This window comes from Erythrolamprus reginae, chromosome 2 (genome assembly GCF_031021105.1).
Source record: "Erythrolamprus reginae isolate rEryReg1 chromosome 2, rEryReg1.hap1, whole genome shotgun sequence".
NCBI classification, from domain to species: domain Eukaryota; kingdom Metazoa; phylum Chordata; class Lepidosauria; order Squamata; family Dipsadidae; genus Erythrolamprus; species Erythrolamprus reginae.
In genome coordinates this window covers 226,596,840-226,619,002 of record NC_091951.1, presented here as the reverse complement: position 1 = coordinate 226,619,002, position 22,163 = coordinate 226,596,840, and the positions used below count along the sequence as shown (strand labels likewise).

General features: G+C 41.5%; 1 protein-coding gene across 5 annotated transcripts in view; it reads right to left on the bottom strand.

The window, feature by feature from the left end:
- Window positions 1–6,500: 6,500 nt before the first annotated feature.
- SPMAP2L (sperm microtubule associated protein 2 like) overlaps window positions 6,501–22,163 on the bottom strand; it is a 42,764-nt gene continuing 27,101 nt past the window's right edge. For 3 of the 5 annotated variants that reach the window (XM_070742123.1, XM_070742127.1, XM_070742122.1), the window contains 3 exons: window positions 13,579–13,710; window positions 10,003–10,178; window positions 6,501–6,675 (listed from right to left, as the gene is read on the bottom strand). In XM_070742123.1, coding sequence (XP_070598224.1) covers window positions 6,561–6,675; window positions 10,003–10,178; window positions 13,579–13,710 — 423 coding nt within the window. In that variant the 3' untranslated portion in view covers window positions 6,501–6,560. Of the gene's footprint in view, window positions 6,676–8,133; window positions 8,575–10,002; window positions 10,179–13,578; window positions 13,711–22,163 lie in introns of those variants that run through there. The other 2 variants (XM_070742126.1, XM_070742125.1) reach the window with 1 other exon arrangement.

The window sequence follows — 22,163 nt, the reverse complement described above, 5'->3', positions numbered from 1 at the left end:
TTATGTCCATCGGTTATGGAAAACTAACAAGTCGTGTTAACAAAGAACAAAATCAAACAATGCTTATTGGAGGTCTATAGTTCAGCAGAGGTCTCTGTGTACCCCCAAAATCTCTCAGGTTGAAAGGCTGCTGACATCTCCAAGTGAATCCCTGTTTGCCATTTAGGGGGATTGCTGCTATTTTGTTTTATTTTGTTATAGACAGGAAACGGCTAGATAAATCAGACTGAATGTACATGCCCACTTGCTATTTTGCAAAAAAACAGGAAAAACGTGGAACGGTTTTGACATTTCTTGACAACTGTGGTTTTTTATAAGCAGGCGATGTTTTACCCACATAAAGAAATTTGTTGGGACATTATGAAACTCTTGATGAAACAATGCAATTCAGGGAAGAAATGCTCGCTGTCTGAATGTAATAGAGTTGCTCTATTACATTAGATTACATCTATTGCATTAGATTACATCTAATATTGCTCGCTGTCTGAATGTAATAGAGTTCAGTGGATCGAAAGTTCAGAAGTAGCCTCCTTTTAGTTGAAATCATTTGTGACCTAAAGGGCGTATCTCTGCAGATTCTCTGACATCGTCTTTATTCAAGAACTCTTTTGACCTCCAAATCTAATCTACAGCCTGAGGATTCCTGACCTTTCACAAGACCATGTATGTGATCATCATATAATTTCCAGTTACAAATAGACCTACTTAGGCATTGGAGATCAGTCAAGGATAGTGAGCATTTAGATTTATTTTTGTAAGCTCATCTTTCATAGTCAGGTGTTGGCCATCTGCATTACATTATAATTCTCATAGTTTGGATATTCCCAAGAGAATATGAATATTATTCATAAGGCATTGCTTCATTCATATAACAAGGACTATGCACTAATAAAGTCTTAGGAAATGGTGTCGTTGGGCCATAAGATGGTATTCTTGCCTTCATCATGGCTAGTTCCTTCAGGGGAGTCAGATAAGAGCTGGCTTTTTTCCTCCAGGCCTTGGATTTGAGTGGTGTATGTCTACTATGGGATTGGTTTTGCACATTTATGGTCTATGTATGTTCTTCATTAGGAACATCTTTTTGAGGGATGGGAATGTTAACTCTATTGGATTGGATTGTTGTTTTAAACCTTGTATGTCACCCAGAGTCAGTGATTAATTGGACAATCATGAGCTGGGCCATTTATAAAGAAGCTAATAAATAAATAAATAAATAAATAACAATGCAACCTTCAGTGTTGTTGTTTGATCTTACGGCAGGCACTCAATAGTGCATGTTTTGTTCTTCCAGGTTTATTTATTTATTGTTTGTTTGTTTGTTTGTTTATTGTTTGTTTCTTTGTTTATTTATTTATTTATTTGTGTGTGTGTCTGTCTGTCTGTCTGTCTGTCTATCTATCTATCTATCTATCTATCTATTTATTGGATTTGTATGCCGCCCCTCTCCGTGGACTCGGGGCGTCTAACAACAGTGATAAAAACAATATGTAGCAATCCAATAATAAAACAACTAAAAACCCTTATTATAAAAAAACCAGACATACATACTGACATGCCATGCATAAACTGTAGAGGCCTAGGGGGACTCATCCCAAGGTCCTGAGTTATTGCCAGCCCTATTATTATTAGAATTACAATACTGTAATGGAATTTTACACCTCTGAAAGTGCTTCACCTCTCTCTGTCTCTCTCCTAAAAAGAACTAGGAAGGGTCAAGCTTTCTCAAATCCCATTTCTACCCTGACTCATTCAATGGGCATTAGCTTGGCTGCAGCTCTTCCATGTGTTCCACTTTCCATTCACCAGTGCAAACCTGGAAATTATTCAGACTTGATCATTATGACTTCAGTCTATCATAAGCTACATTTCCACAGCACTTGAGAAATTGTTAATAGTGTTGCAAACCCTGGAGGATGTGAGAAATGTAGATAAACAAACTCCATTTCATGTATGAAAGTGATGGATGAGATGGAAAGGGGAGATATTTTCTATACTGCTGCTGTTACTATATCCAGAGGCAATTCAGCAAGGATGGATGAGAGGGCATCTTTATAATAATACATTCCAGACTACTGGGTAACATTACCAGCATGCTAAATCACTATTCCAAACCAGGAGATTGCAGGGTGAGAGAATATGAAATGTCCAACCTGCTTTGTGTCTTCCAGATTGGGGTATATGTATGTGTGTGTGTAATTGCCTAATAAACACTTGAGAGTGATGTAGGCAAGGACTTTCCAAAGGTTGTGTATTATTTCAATTGCATCATACAGATGTAACACAGATACCAGGCATTTCATGCAGCTGCTGTAGTAAGATTATAGGCGTGCATTCTTACTCCTACGAATGCAAATAATATTAAACATAATGTGTTACTGGAGGAGAAAATCAACAGTTTGGTTTGTCGAGTTCAGTAGCAATAAAATCATGTGGAAAATGGCAGAGCACCATTAAGAACTTTGGAGATGCCTGGAATATTTTGGTTCTACACAAGAGACAGTTTTGCTTCTTCAGTGCACACATTTAGTAATGGCCCTCTTTTTGTAGGGAGGAAACAGAATCACACACAATTTACAATTATTTCATTGCCTGATGGTTTATCCAGGGGTTGGCAGCCTTAAACACTCAAAGAACCATTTGCATCCATTTCCCAGGGAAAACAAAACACTGGGAACCACAAAACCTGGCTGGGCGTGGCCAACTCCGTCAATCACCCCAACCAATCACAGGACTCCCTCCAGCACACATACGCAGATTTTGTGGCTGTTTTCCTTTCTATGGGAAATATGTATCTCTCTTTTCCCTCTCTCTTTCTCTCCATCTCTTCCTCTCTCTCCCATCTCTCTCCCTCCCTTCTATCTTTCCCTCCCCCCCATCTCTCTCTCTCCCTCCCCCCCCCATCTCTCTTTTGGCTGGAGCTCATCCGGAGAGCTGTGGGGGGACAGACACACCGCAAGGCGATCGCCAGATCCTTAGGGCAGGAGAGAAGTCCAAAGACCCTCCTTAAGTGAGCAGCCGGCTTCCGCGCACCTTTGCTGCATTTTGGTGCTTGCTTGAGGATACTAGATGTACCCAAGCATGCACACCCTCCTAGTCTAAGGTGACCAGATTTTCACATTGGTAAAGTTGGACACCATTGACCAGCTTCAGTACACATGTGCGCAATGGCCAGCTGATTTTTGGCTTGCAGAGGCTTTGGGAGGGCACTTTTGGCTTCTGGAGGGCCTCCGGGAGGACCGTGGAGGGTGTTTTTGCCCTCCCCAGGCTCCAGGGAACCCTCTGGAGCATGAGGAGGGTAAAAAATGGACCTACTGGGCCCACCAGAAGTTTAAAAATGAGCTGTTTCTGGCCTCCAGAGGGGCTTTGGGGGGGGAAGCAATGTTTGTCTTTCCCAGGTATTGAATTATGTGTGTGGGCGTGATAGTGTGTGTGTGTGTGTGTGTGTGTGTGCAAGCACTTTTGGCACCCATGGGAAAAAAGGTTCCCCATCACTGCTCTAGGACTTTCAGCTGACTTGCACCTTAAGGAGGTTGTTTCTTCAGGCGGGGAGAAACGGCGCCCGACTCCAATCCCGGGGCAGGAGAGGCAAACAGCAGCATACCATACTTCTGAACTAAATCTTAACACTTTTTTCATCCTCATGGTGAATTATATTGCGGATACTTTCAGGAACTAGTACTATCCAGATCCCTTCAATTGTGAATGTTGCCTCATTGGTTGAAAACTATCTCTAGATCAGGAGTCTCCAACCTTGGCAACATTAAGCCTGGAGGACATCAAATCCCAGAACTCCCCAGCCAGATTTGCTGGATATTGAAGTCCGCTAGACCAGTGTTTCCCAACCGGTGTGCCGCGGCACACTGGTGTGCCGCGAGACATGGTCAGGTGTGCCGCGAAGAAATAAGCTCAGCTTCTGGTCTCGCAACTTTTTGCGAAGAGAAAAAAGTTGTGAGACCGGAAGCTGAGCTTGCTTCTTTGCGCCTTCCAAGTTTTCCAGCAGCTGCGGCGCCCCGCCCGGCTGGAGCTTCCCTGTCAGCAGGTGAGCTTTGGGGCTTGGTGGGAGGGCAGCGGCAGCGGGAGGGCGGCGCGCAGCGGGAGGGTGATGGCGGCGGCGGCAGCGGGCAGAAGCCATGCCGTGGGGCGGTGGCAGGGTGGTCCCTCTCTCTCTCCCCCTCTCTTGCTTTCTCTTTCTCTCCCCCCCTCTCCCTCTCTCTTTCTCCCAGTAGCCGTGGGGCGACGTCAGGGTGATCAGCTGTGAGGCGGAGCTACGGAACAGAGGAACAGAGGCACCGACGGAGGCGGCTGGAAATGCTGGAATTGTGTGGCTGGCACTTGCCTGCTGGCTGGACCAGGACGGAGGCTCAAGCCCCATGTCCATGACCAGCGCAACGCCAGAAATGTACGGCGTCTAGCCACCGCCGTCTGTGCCTCCATTCTGGAGCTCCGCTTCACAGCTGATCACCCTGCCGTCGCCCCACGGCTACTGGGAGAAAGAGAGAGGGAGAGAGGGGGGAGAGAAAGAGAAAGCAAGAGAGGGAGAGAGAGAAAGAGAGAGGAAGAGGGGGGAGAGAGAAAGATATAGCAAGAGAGGGAGAGAGAGAGAGGGAGAGAGGGGGAGAGAAAGAGAGAGAAAGAGATAGCAAGAGAGGTAGAGAGAGGAAGAGAGGGGGGGATAGAAAGAGAGAGAAAGAGATAGCAAGAGAGGGAGAGAGAGAAGGAGAGAGGGAGAGAGGGGGGAGAGAAAGAGATAGCAAGAGAGGGAGAGAGAGAGGGAGAGAGGGGGGAGAGAGAGAAAGAGATAGCAAGAGAGGGAGAGAGAGAAAGAGAGAGGGAGAGAGGGGGGAGAGAAAGAAGGAGAGAGGGGGGGAGAGAAAGAGAGAAAGCAAAAGAGAGTGAGAAAGAGAGATAGCAAGAGAGAGGGAGAGAGAGGGGGGACAGAAAGAGAGAAAGCAAAAGAGAGAGAGAGAAAGAGAGAGGGAGAGAGAGGGGGAAGAGAGAAAGAGAGAAAGACAGCAAGAGAGAGAAAGCAAGAGAGAGAGAAAGAGGGGGGAAGGAGGGTGAGGGAAAGACAGAGAGAGGGAAGGAGGGCAAAAAAGAGAGGAAGGAAGGGAGAAACAAAGAGAGAAGGAGAGAGAGGGGAAAGAAAGAGGAGGGAAGGGAGAGAGAGAGAGAAAGAGGGAGAGAGAAAAATAGAGCGAAAGGGAGGAAGAGAGATATTTTTTGTCCAAACTTTTTTTTACACACACACACCCGCCCCCCGCCTCCGCTCAATGTTCCCCAGGATTTTGTAAATGTGAATAATGTGCCGTGGCTCAAAAAAGGTTGGGAAACACTGCGCTAGACCCCTCACATCCTGGACACAAACTGTTTCAACTCCTACCCTCAAAACGTCGCTACAGAGCACTGCACACCAAGACAACTAGACACAAGAACAGTTTTTTTCCGAACACCATCACTCTACTAAACAAATAATTCCCTCAACACTGTCAGACTTTCTACTAAATCTGCACTTCTATTCTACTAGTTTTTCTCATCATTCCTATCACCCATTTCCTCCCATGTTGACTGTATGACTGTAACTAGTGGCTTATATCCTAAGATTTTTATTAATATTGCTTCTTCATTGCTTATTTGACCCCTATGACAATCATTAAGTGTCGTACCACACGATTCTTGACAAATGTATATTTTATTTTATGTACGCTGAGAGCATATGCACCAAGACAAATTCCTTGTGTGTCCAATCACACGGCCAATAAAATTCTATTCTATTCTATGCTTAAAGCTGTCAAAGTTAGAGGTGTCTCCACAATAGGCCCCCTACCCTTATTTCTTGAGAAGCAGAAAATTTAGTTCCACACAAGCCCAAAGCAAAGGAAAGCTTTTTTGAGTTTCTGGTTTCAGGCTCTAGATGTCTGGGTTTAACTTTTTATTATACTGTTTTATTATTTCTGTTCTCAGGATATTAACATTTTATTTATGCACTGTTTTATAGCAATAGCAGTTAAACTTATATGCCGCTTCAGTGCTTTTACAGCCCTCTCTAAGCAGTTTACAGAAACAGCATATTGCCCCAGCAATCTGGGTCCTCATTTTACCCATCTTGGAAAGATGGAAGGCTGAGTCAACTTTGAGCCGGTGGTGACATTTGAACCGCTGAACTACAGCTAGCAGGTAGCTGAAGAAGCCTACATTGCTGCATTCTTAACCACAGTGCCACCCTGGCTCTTAACACTATAGCATTATTTTTAATTCTGTTTTCTTTTAGTGTTGCTTTGCTTTTGGCTGTATATTGATTTTTATCTAGACTTCAATTCTATTGTTAGCTGTGAGATGACATTGAATCAGGAGACAAAGCAAACATTAATATTTAAAAGCCAGGCTCCTGCTTATACATGAGTAATTGTGATGTCAGTTCAGCTGACATTATTTTTCAGATGTTACTAAGCCCTTGTGGAAGTCAAAACGCAACAGTACAAGAAGTAGACAAAGCACATCACTATAGTTCGTTTAATTTATTGAAAATGCCACGTAGAGTTAGATGTGGGTGATCAGTGTGATCAACGAGTAATTGGTTTTGCTAAGTTCTTGATTCTTTCTGTACAAATTGCATTCTTAGCAGACTCCTTTACAATAAAGGCATCTGGGTTAAACTGCACGAGGTTGGTTGGGGCTCTGGCAAAAGAAATAGGAAAAGAGTCATTAGCATCAATGCTGCTTCTCTTTATAAAGCTCCCCAGAGTTTCATATGCTGGATAGGGGGGGGCACTACTAAGATCTGTTCTGTTTTCTTGTCAGACAGTTGTTAGTAGGATAATAAACTTCCTTGGATTGGTTCTACATTTCTATTAACCAGTAAACAAAACATATGTTATGCTTTCACAATACAAATCTTTTTGTACTTGTGTCCTGAAGTTATATGCAAGTCCAGAGGTTTTTTCTGTCATACATCATCATGTCAGCATTCCATTTAAAAAATACTTTATTGAATATATACATTAAAACAGAAAAAAGTATGAAAAGAGACATAACAACAATATATACATATAACATACAACAAAAAAAATAAAGCATCTTGCTTTATACATGAATTATTTAATATCATAGCTTAGTGTTGACACCTGCTAAGTAGCAGTGTAATTGGTTTGCAGCTCATTCATTTATATTAATATTTTCCTTTTATTAGTTATTATACATATATACATTTTGTCAATGGTATAGTAATGCTTTATATTAATAGTATTTCCTCTTAATATCAGTTTGATTTTTCTCTCTAAATTTAATCTTTTATTCCCATTTTTCTTTTCTTTTATTTTCTTTTTTGCAATCCAGATATACCACCTGCCCCAAGTTTTGTAAAAATCCTCCATGTCTTTGTCCTGTAATTCGTATGTGAGTTTTGACATTTCTACGACTTCGTAAATTTTAGCTATTAGGTTAAACATTGTTGGGATAGTTTCCTGTTTCCAAGCTTATGCGTAGATTATTCTTGCCGCAGTCGTTATGTGTAATATTAAGTGTCTATCGTTTTTTGTAAGTTTATATCTAAATATTCCAAGGAGGAAGAGTTCCGGTTTTAAAGGTATTTTTTTTCCTGTAATTTCCTCCATCATGTTTTTGATTTTTTCCAAAAAATTTTAACCATTGAGCACGTCCACCACATGGGATAGTATGTACCCGTTTTCTTTTGGCACTTCCAACAAATCGGGGATAGTTTTGGGTACATCTTTGTTAATCGTGCTGGAGGCAGATGCCACCTATAGAACATTTTGTAAATGTTTTCTCTATAGGGGACTGATAGCATTATTTTATAGTTGGATGTCCATAATTTTTCCCATTCCTGCAAATTTATGGTATAACTGAAATTTTGACCCCACGCTATCATGGGTCGCTTTACTTCTTCCTCCGCTAATTTTTGATATAACAAATGCTTATATTTTTTCGAAATTAGTTTTTTGTCTGGTCCAAATAAGATTTTGTCTAATATGCCTATTTTTTGAAATCCCTGTCTATCTTTGTCTTCCTTGTATCTAATTTGGTAATATTGGATCCAATCTATCTCAATCCCTTTTTGCTGCAAATCTTGTTTAGAAATTAATATATTATTTTCATCTAAAATTTGATCATATGTTATTTTATTTTTTAAGTTCATTATTTTAGGATATATTATAGCCTCGTTTGGGGATATCCATCTTGGTATTTGCAGGTACTGGGATTTTTGTACTATTGACCATGATTCTATTAGACTTTTCCTTATAAGGTGTTGCTTAAAATGTGTATATGATTTATTTCCCCCCCCCCCAAATAGATAGGAATGCCATCCAAATTCAAGAATGAAACCTTCTACTGCTAGTACTCTCTTCCCCCTAAGAGTTATCCAGTCCTTTATCCAGCACATTGAGGCGGCTGTGTAATATAATTTCCAATCAGGAACTCCCATCCCCCCTCTATTCTTATGGTCTTGTAAATTTTTGTATTTGAGTCTAGCTTTTTTTTTTGCTCCATATGAATTGGTGTGTTCATCACATGATTATGCCAACATGTCTGGTCCTCCCATCAACTTCCGGGCAGGTGCTGAAAAAAAGGATGACCTTGAGAATCTAGAATGAATTTGTTATGGCTACAACTCTACAACCCTCATGCAGCAGCCCCTTCCAAATTCCCACTGCACTAATACATTCTACATTCTAATATGTGGTAGGCCAAAGCCTCCAAATCAAACGATGGCTTCGGCCTGTCACATAACATATGTTTTGTTTCTTGCCCCTATTATTATGATACCACTGTGATAACACCAAAGTTTTCTGCTCCTTTTTAAAATCCCACTGGCCTCAGCAGAAGAAAAAAAAATAACAGAAAAAAAATCTGATATTCTGCGATAAAACAGTGAAAAAGTAGTCTATCTCTCTGTGTTTATATACAGTGAGGTTAATATCTTTCCACCAACAATCCAATTCAGGAGGGCTCTTTGCTCTCAGCAAACTCAATGGCTCCCACTGAAGTCATTGAGATGAATGTTATTTAGTCACCTGCCAAGCAAATAACTGGAGAGAATAAAGTTTGCAAAAAGATACGGTATATCTAGCGCAGGCAGCTGTGGATGAGATACTGAAAAAAGGCACTTAGAAACATAGAAGATTGACGGCAGAAAAAGACCTCATGGTCCATCTGCCCACTTTGGGCATTTATGAAAGGCGAGTAATAGCACCAATTGCCATGGACTCCATATACAGAGAGAGATCCATTTCAAAGGATTGCCAAGTTCTTCAAATGACAACAGATTTAAACTTAATATTAACCGCTCCAAACTTGACTGTAAAAAATATGACTTCAGTAACCGAGTTGTCGAAGCGTGGAACTCATTACCGGACTCCATAGTGTCATCCCCAAACCCCCCAACACTTTACCCTTAGATTATCTACGATTGACCTATCCAGATTCCTAAGAGGTCAGTAAGGGGCGAGTACAAGTGCACTAGAGTGCCTTCCATCCCCTGTCCTATTGCTCTCCTATATCTCCTATACCTTTCTTCTATTCCTATATCTCTTATTTTATTCTTTCATTGATATGTTCTATTACTATATCTTCTTTTCTATTCTTTCTTAGATATATTTTACTATGAGTATCTCCTCTATAACCTTCATCACGCATTTTACTATGTGTATATAGATATATACCCACTAAAACCCTCATTGTGTAGTGGACAAAATAAATAAGTAAGTAAGTAAGTATGTATGTATGTGTGTGTGTTTGTGTGTGTGTGTGTGTATATATATATTTTCTCACAACTTTCTTCAAACATTCTTCTTGACTAATTTTAGTGGACAAAAGCAATGGAAAGAAGATGATGTTGGCATGTGATGTAGTGCATGCTCAGAGGATCCTTCTGCCCGTAGGTTTCTAAGGGCCTTCAAAAGTTATCTACAGGCCAAGACCATTTCCCTCAACTGGAGAGTTGGTGGGACCATCAACAGGCCATCAGTTCATCTACGAAACCCTCACCTGTTGGGAGGTTGAGAGAGTTCCGCAAGTCGAGGAGAGGCTACCGCTAGCTTGGCTGCCGCTGTCACAGGCCACTCAGCGGAGCGATCCATGGTGCTCTCACAAGGGGGTGGTTTTGGTTTAGATAATTCAAGTATCCTTGGAGTTGGGACTGCTTGCAGAGCAGTCTGGGGTATCTGGAGAAGAACAGAAATGCTGATTTTTGAACATGATATTTATTCTAAAACATTTCTGAAAAAAATCTAAGATACACGATAAACCCAGCTGCTGTGGCCTAGAGATGGAGTTCTTGCCTCACAAGCAAGAGATTGAGAGTTCGATCCTAGGTAGAAGCTGAAGCAGAGTGTCCCGCTTGGGCAGAGGGTTGGACTAGATGACCTTTAAGGTCCCTTCCAACTATGTTAATCTATTATATACACCCCCAAAGGATTACGAGTTATGGACTCTCCCCTTCTCTCAATAATCCTTGAAATGAAAGTAGAAGCAAAGCTACAGACGAACCTTCTGACAGGATTCTGAAGGTGACAGAATGAGTGTGACAGGTCCCAATAAGAGCTGAATATGGGATTCTGTCAACCTCTGAGATGAATAAGACCACTTCAGAAGGATCTGCTGACCTCCCAAAAATAAATATTTTTAAGTCACATTCCACAGAGGAAGGAATTAAGTCAAGACTGCCTAGGTAACAGGGTGGAAGACCTTGGTGGTGATCCATCTTATGGGCATGGCAGGAGAATAGCAGAGTAGGAAGGGGCCTTGGAGGTCTTCTAGGCCAACCCCCTGCTCAAGCAGGAGGTCCTATATCTGTCAAACACCGAGGCAATTGAGAGATTCAGGCAGTATAATGATTTATTGTAAGCTTAAGTTCTCTACAAGAATCTGAACTACTAACAGTCAAGGAAAATTTGGGGGAGATAAGGAATTCAAAGTAAGCTGGACTTAGATCTCTTGTGGCTGTGCAGCAACACCTCTAGATTCGATTACTGCAATGCTCTCTACATGGGGCTAACTTTGAAAAGTGTTCGGAAACTTCAGATCGTGCAGAATGCGGCCGCGAGAGCTATCGTGGGGCTTCCTAGATTCGCCCGCGTTTCTACAACACTCCGTGGCCTGCACTGGCTGCCGATCAGTTTCCGGTCACAATTCAAAGTGTTGGTAATGACCTTTAAAGCCCTACATGGCATTGGACCAGAATACCTCCGGAACTGACTTCTACCGCACGAATCCCAGCGGCCGATAAGGTCCCACAGAGTTGGCCTTCTCCGGGTCCCCTCGACCAAACAATGTCGTTTGGTGGGCCCCAGGGGAAGAGCCTTCTCTGTGGCGGCACTGGCCCTCTGGAATCAACTCCCCCTAGAGATTAGAACGGCCCCCACCCTCCTTGTCTTTCACAAGTTACTCAAGACCCACCTATATCGCCAGGCATGGGGGAATTAAGACATCTCCCCCAGGCTTTCTTATATTTTATATTTGGTATGTATGTGTTGTATGGTTTTTAAATTGTTGGGGTTTTTTAATGTCATTTTATTATTAGATTTGTTCCATTGTTATACTGTTTTTATTGTTGTTGTGAGCCGCCCCGAGTCTTCGGAGAGGGGCGGCATACAAATCTAATAAATTGAATTGAATTGAATTATAAGTCACAAGTCACTGCACAGCCACAAGAGATCTAATCTCTCAGGCTCAGCCTGACCATCTCCTACAATATCAATTCAGACAAGTGGTATAGTGTCCCACATAAAAAGTGCTCACTCCAATGCTGCTTATTGAGCATTTGCAGGAGCAGCATTAATCAGGGGACGGTGCCACCAGCATGACAAACACCACTCAGAGGTGATCTCAATAGGAAGGCATTGACAATGACACTGAACTGGGCATGGAAGGAGGAGGAACTGATTGTGTAGCTACTTCTTACCTTCTATGGTAGCAGCAGCCAGTGAGAAGTGGGAAAGAACAGAGGATTTAGTCAGACATAGGATGATTGGAAATTTGGAGCATTCTATTGAGGTGTATTATACTGAGGTTTTTAAACAAATCTATCCTATGCATACAATGATAAACATTCATCCCTGGCTTACTCCAATATTAAAGATTAGATTAGATTTAGATTTATTGGATTTATATGCCGCCCCTCTCCGAAAACTCGGGGCGGCTCACAACAAGATAAAAACAATACATAATAACAAATCCAATACCCACCAATCCAATTACAATTTTAAGCTAAAAATTCATAAAAACAACTCCAGAATATTTAAACACGCATACAATCAATCTAACACCAAAACAACATGGGCAACGGGAGATGTTTCAGTTCCCCCATGCCTGACAGCAGAGGTGGGTTTTAAGGAGTTTGCGAAAGGCAAGGAGGGTGGGAGCAATCCTAATCTCAGGGGGGAGCTGGTTCCAGAGGGTCGGAGCCGCCACAGAGAAGGCTCTTCCCCTGGGTCCCGCCAGACGACATTGTTTAGTCGACGGGACCGGGAGAAGGCCAACTCTGTGGGACCGAACCGGTCGCTGGGATTCGTGCGGCAGAAGGCGGTCCCGGAGATATTCTGGTCCGGTGCCATGAAGGGCTTTATAGGTCATAACCAACACTTTGAATTGTGACCGGAAACTGATCGGCAACCAATGCAGACTGCGGAGTGTTGGAGTGATATGGGCATAATTAGAGAAGCCCATAATTGCTCTTGCAGCTGCATTCTGCACGATCTGAAGTTTCCGAACACTTTTCAAAGGTAGCCCCATGTAGAGAGCATTACAGTAGTCGAGCCTCAAGGTGATGAGGGCATGAGTGACTGTGAGCAATGACTCCCTGTCCAAGTAGGGCCGCAACTGGCGCACCAGGCGAACCTGGGCAAACGCCCCCCTCGCCACAGCTGAAAGGTGTTTCTCTAATGTGAGCTGTGGATCGAGGAGGACGCCCAAGTTGCGGACTCTCTCTGAGGGGGTCAATAATCCCCCCCCCCCCAGGGTAATGGATGGACAGATCGAATTGTCCTTGGGAGGCAGAACCCACAGCCACTCCGTCTTGTCTGGATTGAGTTTGAGTTTGTTGACACCCATCCAGGCCCCAACAGCCTCCAGGCACCGGCACATCACTTCCACTGCTTTGTTGACTGGACATGGGGTGGAGATGTATAACTGGGTATCATCGGCGTATTGATGATACCTCACCCCATGTCCTTGGATGTCAAGCTTCACACTTGAGCTCAGTAGTAAATCATAACTTTGACCCTTGGACTGACTTGATAGAAGATTGCCAAGCAAAATTCCGAGAAATTAAAATATTCCATTGCAAACAAGAATAAGCCTTAGACAAAATACATTGCTTACTACAGTACCAAGAAACAGAAATCAGATCCTTTATATATGATATGTATGATCACATCAGATCTATGCTCTGATCTTTAAATAGTGCTTCCGTTCAACAAATGCTACCAAGTCTCCTGATGGCTTGGGAAGTTGTTGAGATCCATTTATATAATGGTTCATTTCCTCTGGATAATTGCTTGATTCTACCTTGCAATCTTATCCCTTATATCAGCATAGAGGTATCAAAGTAAAAAAAAAAATTACTTGGCGGATTGGGGCCTCCATTCTTGCATTGTCATAGAATTTAATTGGTTTCCTATATACTGGCTGGGCAAGTTGGTGTAATCTTGGGGTAGCCTCAGCGCTTCTTGCAGCCCTTGAAATCTCTTTTTCAGACTAGATAGGAAACATAAACCAACAATAACAAAGTAAATTTGATTACAAAACCAACCAACCAAACAAATGAAATATGGTCAGATGCCAAGAAAAACACATTTTCTTTCTCCTGCAGTAGTATTTCCCAAGGATCCTTTAGAAGAGGAAAAAGCAGACTGGATATATACTTATTTAGTTTCAACTCTTGAGTTGAATGCATCTTTAATCTATACACAGTAGACCAGAAAGGACCTGCATAGAGAAGTATCGCGCCAATAGTTATGATACACAAGAAAATCTTCTTATTTGCTCACTCCAATTTCGGGACAGCATTATGGCAATGTATTATTATCAGAGACAGCATTTCCTCTTCAGTACATGAGGAGATAAACTCTCATGCTCATATGAGGGTGCAGATAAGTCCATCCCAGGGGTGGGTACCAAAAATTTCAACAATGGGTTCTCTGCTTGGTTGCTGGGTAGGTGTGGTCACAGCCTAGTCGGACTCCTGCACCATAGCGGGTGGGTGGGTGGGATTTTCATCTTCCCCAGGTTCCGTAGGTTTTCCTTGAGCCTCTGAGAGGGCAAAAACTGCCTCCTCTGTGCTCCGGAGGCCCTCTGGAGCTTCTATCTATCTATCTATCTATCTATCTATCTATCTATCTATCTATCTATCTATCTATCTATCTATCTAATCAATCTATCTATCTATCTATCTATCTATCTATCTATCTATCTATCTATCTATCTATCTATCTATCTATCTATCTATCTATCTATCTATCTATCTATTAGATTTGTATGCCGCCCCTCTCTGTAGACTCGGGGCAGCTAACAACAATAATAAAAACAGCATGTAACAAATCTAATATTTAAAACCACTAAAAAACCCTTATTAAAAACCAAACATACACACAAACATACCATGCATAAATTGTATAGGCCTAGGGGGAAGGAATATCTCAGTTCCCCCATGCCTGATGGCAGAGGTGGGTTTTAAGGAGCTTACGAAAAGCGAGGAGGGTGGGGGCAATTCTGATCTCTGGGGGGAGCTGATTCCAGAGGGCTGGGGTCGCCACAGAGAAGGCTCTTCCCCTGGGTCCCGCCAAATGACATTGTTTAGTTGACGGGACTCGGAGAAGGCCCACTCTGTGGGGCCTAATTGGTCGCTGGGATTCGTGCGGCAGAAGGCGGTCCTGGAGATTCTGGGAGATATGAGCATCGATGTGGGCTCTGCCGTTAGCTCACATCTAAAACAGGGCATGTGGAGATTCCTGAGAGGGAAGGGGAGGGGTGGGCAGGACCACCCAGGGGTGGGATTTGGAGGTTCTCCAAACCAGCTCTAATGTTAGCTACGGGTTCTCCCGAACCCAAGTGAACCTGTAGCAGCCCACTCTTGGTCCATCCTCAGGAACCTAGACTTTGAAATCCAGATGTCAAAACTGTACAGTGCTGTTTCATTGCTCCAGCTCTGAAAATGGAAATTTACAGATCAGCAAATTTTTATTTTACCTCAAAGCTGCGCATATGATACACAGCCCATCTGGAAAACACATAATGCTTGTGTACAGCCCAAAACTAGAAGATCATAGGCAAATGTAGCTACATACTTGATATAAATGTATTTCCAAGAGTGATAGTTGTGTCAGAGTTTAGGGGCAAAGATTGCCTTCAGTTTTCTTCCCTCCTCTCTCCCAGTCTTATGATCACTTTTGCAATTCAAAGTTATGTGAAATCCATGTGGTGTGGCTTTCACACCCTTGGTGCTTCAGGCATTGCCAACTCTCAACAGATGACATCCCGGAAGATCCTACTTCCTTCCTTCTTGCAAACCAGAATAACTGCATAGAAAATTTTATTGAATTTTCCATCAGGTTAAAAAAAAAAATTCCCACTAGATTGGGGTCTCCAACCTTGGCAATTTTACGACTTGTGGACCAACTCCCAGAATTCCGGAGAGTTGAAGTCCACAAGTCGTAAAACTGCCAAGGCTGGAGACCCATGCGCTAGATCACTTTGATCCAGGCACTGAAATGGAAACTTGGTTGTGATGTTTAGCGGGTTGCCTTATACTGGGGCAAAAAAGAAGGTTGTAATCTCAGCATGCTTGAAATGGAAAGAATGTGTTCTGTCGGGCTCTCTGGTAGACTCCTCCCACAAATTCACAGGTACAAATTTCAGACACACACACGTTTGAAAATTCAAAACAATGTTCTTTATAATGAAAATTCACTTAAACCAAGCCCTCTTTTGGTATAGCAAAGAGCACTCGTCTCCAAACAAACTGGTAATTTGTACAAGTCCCTTATCAGTTCTGTGATACTTAGCTTGCAGCTGTGAGGCAATTCACAGTCCTTCCTCTTTCACAACGTAAAACACACTTTGCCCTGGTTTAGTTTCAAAGCAGGGAAAAATCAGCACACAAAAGGTCAAAGTCAGTAAAGCAGTCAGGAAACACAACGATCAGATAATCCTCCACAATGGCCAAACCCACAGGCTGCTCTTTATAGCAGCCTCACTAATTACCACAGCCCCACCCAACCACAGGTGCCCTCATTTTCTTTGATAATAATCTCTCAGTTGTTGTTGCCTATGCATCGCTCTCCTCATGGGTGGCTGTATCATTAACTCTTGTTCTGAATCCAAGGAGGAGCTAGATAATTGATCTCCTTCTGAGCTGTCTGCCACACTCTCTTCCTCCCTGTCACTCATGTCTTCTTGGTTAGAGGAGCCTTCATCAGCAGATTCCACCGGGGGCAAAACAGGTCTGCAGCATGTGGATGTCTCCCCCACATCCACAGTCCTTGGGGCAGGAGCTGGGCCAGAGCTAACCACAACAGAATGGAAGCTGGTTTTTTTTTTTAAAACATGAGTGTATATAAATAAAAAATCCATCTTCAGCTAAAGCAGTATCAAGGAAGTGTCATAAACATTACCTAATGGTCCAACTGACAGGATGCTAGTCATTATATTACAGAATAGGCAATGAGTCAGTGAACAAAAAGTGGGACGTTTTACGAACCTTCTGTTCAAAACAGGTCATATAACCTTGTTTGATGCTGAAAACAGATTTAAAAAGGAAGTTCCATACAACATTCAGCACAACAACACATGGTGATGGGCGTTAGTGCAGGAAAGGGGAAGGAATACATAATTTTGAAACATAATGATGGTGAGGTAGATGGGAAGATCAAAGTTTCAATGCAATTCTGTTTTCATACACCAGTTCAAAGTTGGAAGCAGAAACATTAGCAGCAAGAAGAAGAAGATGTGAAGCTGGGCACAGAAATTATCAGCACAGCTTCTAAGCTTCTTCATACTTAAGGGCCAATTGAAGCAATGTTCTATAAACCTCCAGTTGGCTTAATAAATACCCTAATTATGGATTTTTCTTTTTTTTCTAATGGCTGCTATTTTGTGTATGTATGGGTGTGTGTAAAAATGGTTAGTGTTCATGGGCACAATAAATTCACCAGGGAGGAAGGAAGATACAGCAGGCCAATAGATCAAACTTTTTGTGAATGGAAACCAGAAAACAAAAAATGTGGCAGATTCTATTTTATTGTTTCCTATTTTTCCCCTTCCTTTCTTCTCTCCATCCACATTTTTACATTAGAGAGGGGTTACTTCTCAATCATCTATATACAGTAGTACGATGGTTAAGAATAGAATAGAATGGAATGGAATGGAATGGAATGGAATAGAATAGAATAGAATACTTTATTGGCCAAGTGTGATTGGACACACAAGGTATTTGCCTTGGTGCATATGCTCTCAGAATGTGCTGTTTTTATTGTCTTGGAACAATTTTTCAAATGTCCAAAGATCTGAAAGAATAAGCTGCTCTTAGACATTTAAAAGGAATAGAAGCATTAATATTTAAAACTAGATTTTCTGCCTATGCTGGTAAAATCTAAAGTAATTCATAATCACATTATAAGCCAAAGAAGAAAAAGTTGCACAGGACAGTCCACAACTGAATATGGGATAGATTCATACATCTGCTGCATTTTGAATAACCTCTTTTGTATACACAGACAAATCTCTAGCAATATAAATGGTAATTTCTGTGTATTGCTTCAAAAAGATATGTGCTTCATCTCTTCTTCCTCCCAAGAGGTGATATGAATAAGCCATGGGTTGTTGTTGTTGTTGTTTAAAAAAAGCACAAACAACCCAATGTTCCAATAGCCACAACCGCCTTTCAATGCTCAGGATCCGTAACCAGCTGCGCAGGACATGGACGGGCCACAGCAACTCTACTCTCTTAAGTGAAAACGATTGATTCCTGTAGAGACGTGATGGTGAGCCTATGGCACACGTGCCACAGGTGACATGCGGAGCCATATCAGAGGGCACGCCAAGCGTTGCCCTATGTCAGCTCCAACACACATTCGCATGCTAGCCAGCTGATTTTCGGCCTTGAAGCCCCAAAGCCCTGGAGTGCAAAAAACTGCCCAATAGGTGTTGTGGTTAGCTCTGGCCCAGCTCCTGCCCCAAGGACTGTGGATGTGGGGGAGACATCCACATGCCACAGGCCTGTTTTGCCCCCGGTGGAATCTGATGATGAAGGCTCCTCTGACCAAGAAGACATGAGTGACAGGGAGGAGGAGAGTGGGGCAGACAGCTCAGAAGGAGATCAATTATTTAGCTCCTCCTTGGATTCAGAACAAGAGTTAATGATACAGCCACCCATGCGGAGAGCGATGCATAGGCAACAACAACGGAGAGATTATTATCAAAGAAAATGAGGCCACCTGTGGTTGGGTGGGGCTGTGGTGATTAGTGAGGCTGCTATAAATAGCAGCCTGTGGGTTTGGCCATTGTGGAGGATTATCTGATCATTGTGTTTTGTAACTGCTTTACTGACTTTGACTTTTGTGTGCTGATTTTTCCCTGCTTTGAAACTAAACCAGGGCAAAGTGTGTTTCACTTTGTGAAAGAAGGACTGTGAATTGCCTCACAGCTGCAAGCTAAGTATCACAGAACTGATAAGGGACTTGTACAAATTACCAGTTTGTTTGGAGACAAGTGCTCTTTGCTATCCCAAAAGAGGGCTAGGTTTAAGTGAATTTTCATTATAAAGAACATTGTTTTGAATTTTCAAACGTGTGTGTGTCTGAAATTGTATCTGTGCATTTTTGGGAGGATTCTACCAGAGAGCTCGACAGAACAATAGGCAAACCGGACGTTTGGAAAAGCGGACTTCTGATTTCCCTGTTGTGCTGTTTTTCACACTCTGGGGCATCAGGAAGCTTCCCTGAAGGTTCTGGAGTGCAAAAAACAGCACAACCCGCAAACCAGAAGTCTGTTTTCCCGAACTTCCAGTTTTCCCATTTGGCCATTTTTTTAACCATCCCAGGCTTCAGTGAGGCCTGTGCGCATGCGTTGGGATGGGGGGTTGTGCGCAAGCACAGGGCAGCATGGGAAGGGGTGAGGGAATGGATGTGGGCACGTGCGCATGTGCTAGCACACGTACACACACCCTTTTGGCTCATGAACCAAAAAAGCTTCGCCATCACTGCTATAGAGTAGTGTTTCCCAACCTTGGCAACTTGAAGATATTTGGATTTCAACTTCCAGAATTCCCCAGCCAGCAAATGCTGGCTGGGGAATTGTGGGAGTTGAAGTCCAGATATCTTCAAGTTGCCAAGGTTGGGAAACACTGCTATAGAGTGATGGCTTTTTAAAAAAAAGATTGCATTTGTACCCGTGCCTCCAATAATGCTCCCACTCATGAGTTAAATAACATTCTAACAATAAAACACTCTTAACATTCCCTTATAACTTCCCAGACTGTAATAACCTTTTGAATCAATTAATAATTGCTTCTGTAAAAATGAACGTTGTGAAGAAAATATTGATTCCTGACTAGGGCAGTGGTTGAATTGGAAGAACTCCAAGGTCTTTTCCAATTCTATGATTTTATGGTTCTATGATTTAATACCCACAATGGATCCTTTTGACAGAACAGAAAGCACATCATCTTTCTGATTCTCAGAAAGAGACTTTACTAATTTATAAGCAGGCTGAAAACAGTAATTATTGTGCTCCTTTATTTTAGATAACAAAATACCCTCTGCTCTCACATACTAACATACATAGCTAGTTCTCTCAGTTCTTAATGAAATCATCAATGCAAGAAAATGGGGTTCTACAGCCTCTGATGGTTTTTCTCTAAGCCATCTACTTCATTGATAGTTGCTTATTGCTGACCTTGTTCATATTGTCTGACTGGAAAAAGGATTCGGTGGTTCTTCAGTAATTCAATAACACCATACACATTCCTAAAAATGAAGAACTTCCTGAATGCTTTGGAATATTCTGCATTCAGATATTTATTGATCAAAGCATGAGACTCTCCTAAAAAATGTTACACAAACTCTCACGCTGCAATATGGTATGCTTAATTCAGACAACTCTCAAACTTAACTTATCATCTCAGTCTTTAACTGCAGGAAAATTCACGAAATAGCCTTCCAGAATAAGACCACCGCTTGCTTCTTTTGAAAGTAAACTAACTCTTAAAGCAGATTGGCTAAAGTTGAAAGTCAGGGGTCTGTTCCAAAATTGAAGGCCTTGGAAAGTGGTGATCTTGAACCAAGAGGAAGCAAAGACCCTTGCTGCATGAATATATTTTAATGAAATCTAATTTAATTTATTCATTCAGTATACCTAAATTACTAAATTAAAGAAATGGCCAGACATCAATGGCATTGTGACTTCATTGATGAGAGATAATCTAGATATCTGGATGGACAGCAAAAATTCTGTCACTATACTGTACCAAGCTACTGTAGTTCTTGACAAAGATATTACATAAATTAAAGTTTAAAATGAATGAAATGTCAATGGAGAGAAACAAGCAAAACAAACAAAAAACTCCAATGCAGGAAATTATTAGCCTTAATAGGCTTATAAATTTAATAAATTAAGTTAAATAAAAATAGAAGAAGTTCATCCACCAGCACTCCCCAAAAGAAAAGAAACCAAATAAACCATCCACTGTATTGTGGAAGTATAACTGGCATTGAATCCAGTATCTGCTCATCTTTGAGGAAAGAAATTACCTCATTGTTGCTTGAGATGGCAGAGATTTGGGAAACTCCACCCCAAAATCTTTAGAAATGAATACAAGAAAAAACAATTTGGCTAAGCTATATCCTGGATCAAGCTGTTTTCTCAAAGGCACCACAGAAGATTGTGAAGATTCATGAAGATTTGGAACCTGTGATTCTTGAGCTTCAGACAATTCACATGCTTTCTTGACAAGCAAGTCTCAGTTGGTTAGTTTTGCAAACTTAATGAGAGAAGTGCAATTCCTGCAATATTTAATTCAAGTGCCTCTCATATCTCTACATCACAATCACAAGAAAGCACAAGAGACACTTATAGGCATTATTCTAAACAATCAGACTAGAGATTTGAGCCTTCAGTATGATAAGGTAAATCAATTATTTTTCAAAAGCTTATACTAGCTTAAATATTATATTTTTTATAAGCACTTCCTTATTTATATCAATACTTTTGCATAATTGTGCATTTTAGATTTAGATGTTCTTCTGACTCATAAATGTACTATGGTAAGATCCTGGAATCTAAGACTCAACCTTCATTTCAGAGTGCTGCCATTTTTCTCCACAGTGTAGTTTTTATATTTTAGTCAATTAGTTTTAAGTATTCAGATGGGGGGTTTTGCATATTCTACAGATAGTGTTTTAGTATGAACCACTTTCTTTCTATTAGCCATCTAATTTTAGTCTTGTAACATTTCTATATACCTTATATAAAATTGCTGGTCAATGAGTGTAAAAAAAAAGTAGGAAAAAGACAGAAATTTTTCCTGAATATTTTGTAGAACATAGGAGTACAATATGACCCGCTTATATCTACTTTATCTAAGATAGGCCTATGATTGTGATCAATCAGGTTATTATTCTGTAACCCAACAAAACTGACGCAGACTTCAGAGGATAATCAGAACTGCAGAAAAAACAATTGTTGCCAACCTGCCTACCATTGAGGACCTGTATACTGCACAAGTCAAAAAGAGGGCAGTGAAAATATTTACGGACCTCTCACATCCAAATTGTTTCAACTCCTACCCTCAAAACATCGCTACAGAGCACTGTAGACACCAAGACAACTAGACACAAGAACAATTTTTCTCTGAACGCCATCACTCTATTAAACAAATAATTCCCTCAACACTGTCAAACTTTTCACTAAGTCTACACTTCTATTTTTACTAGTTTTTTCTCATCATTCCTATCACCCTTTTCCTCCCACTTAGGACTGTATGACTGTAACTTGTTGCTTGTATCTTAAGATTTATTAATATTGATTGCTTCCTCACTGCTTATTTGACCCATATGGCAATCATTAAGTATTGTACCTCAAGATTCTTGACAAATATATCTTTTTTTTAATGTACAGCATATGCAGCAAGACAAATTCCTTGTGTGTCCAATCAC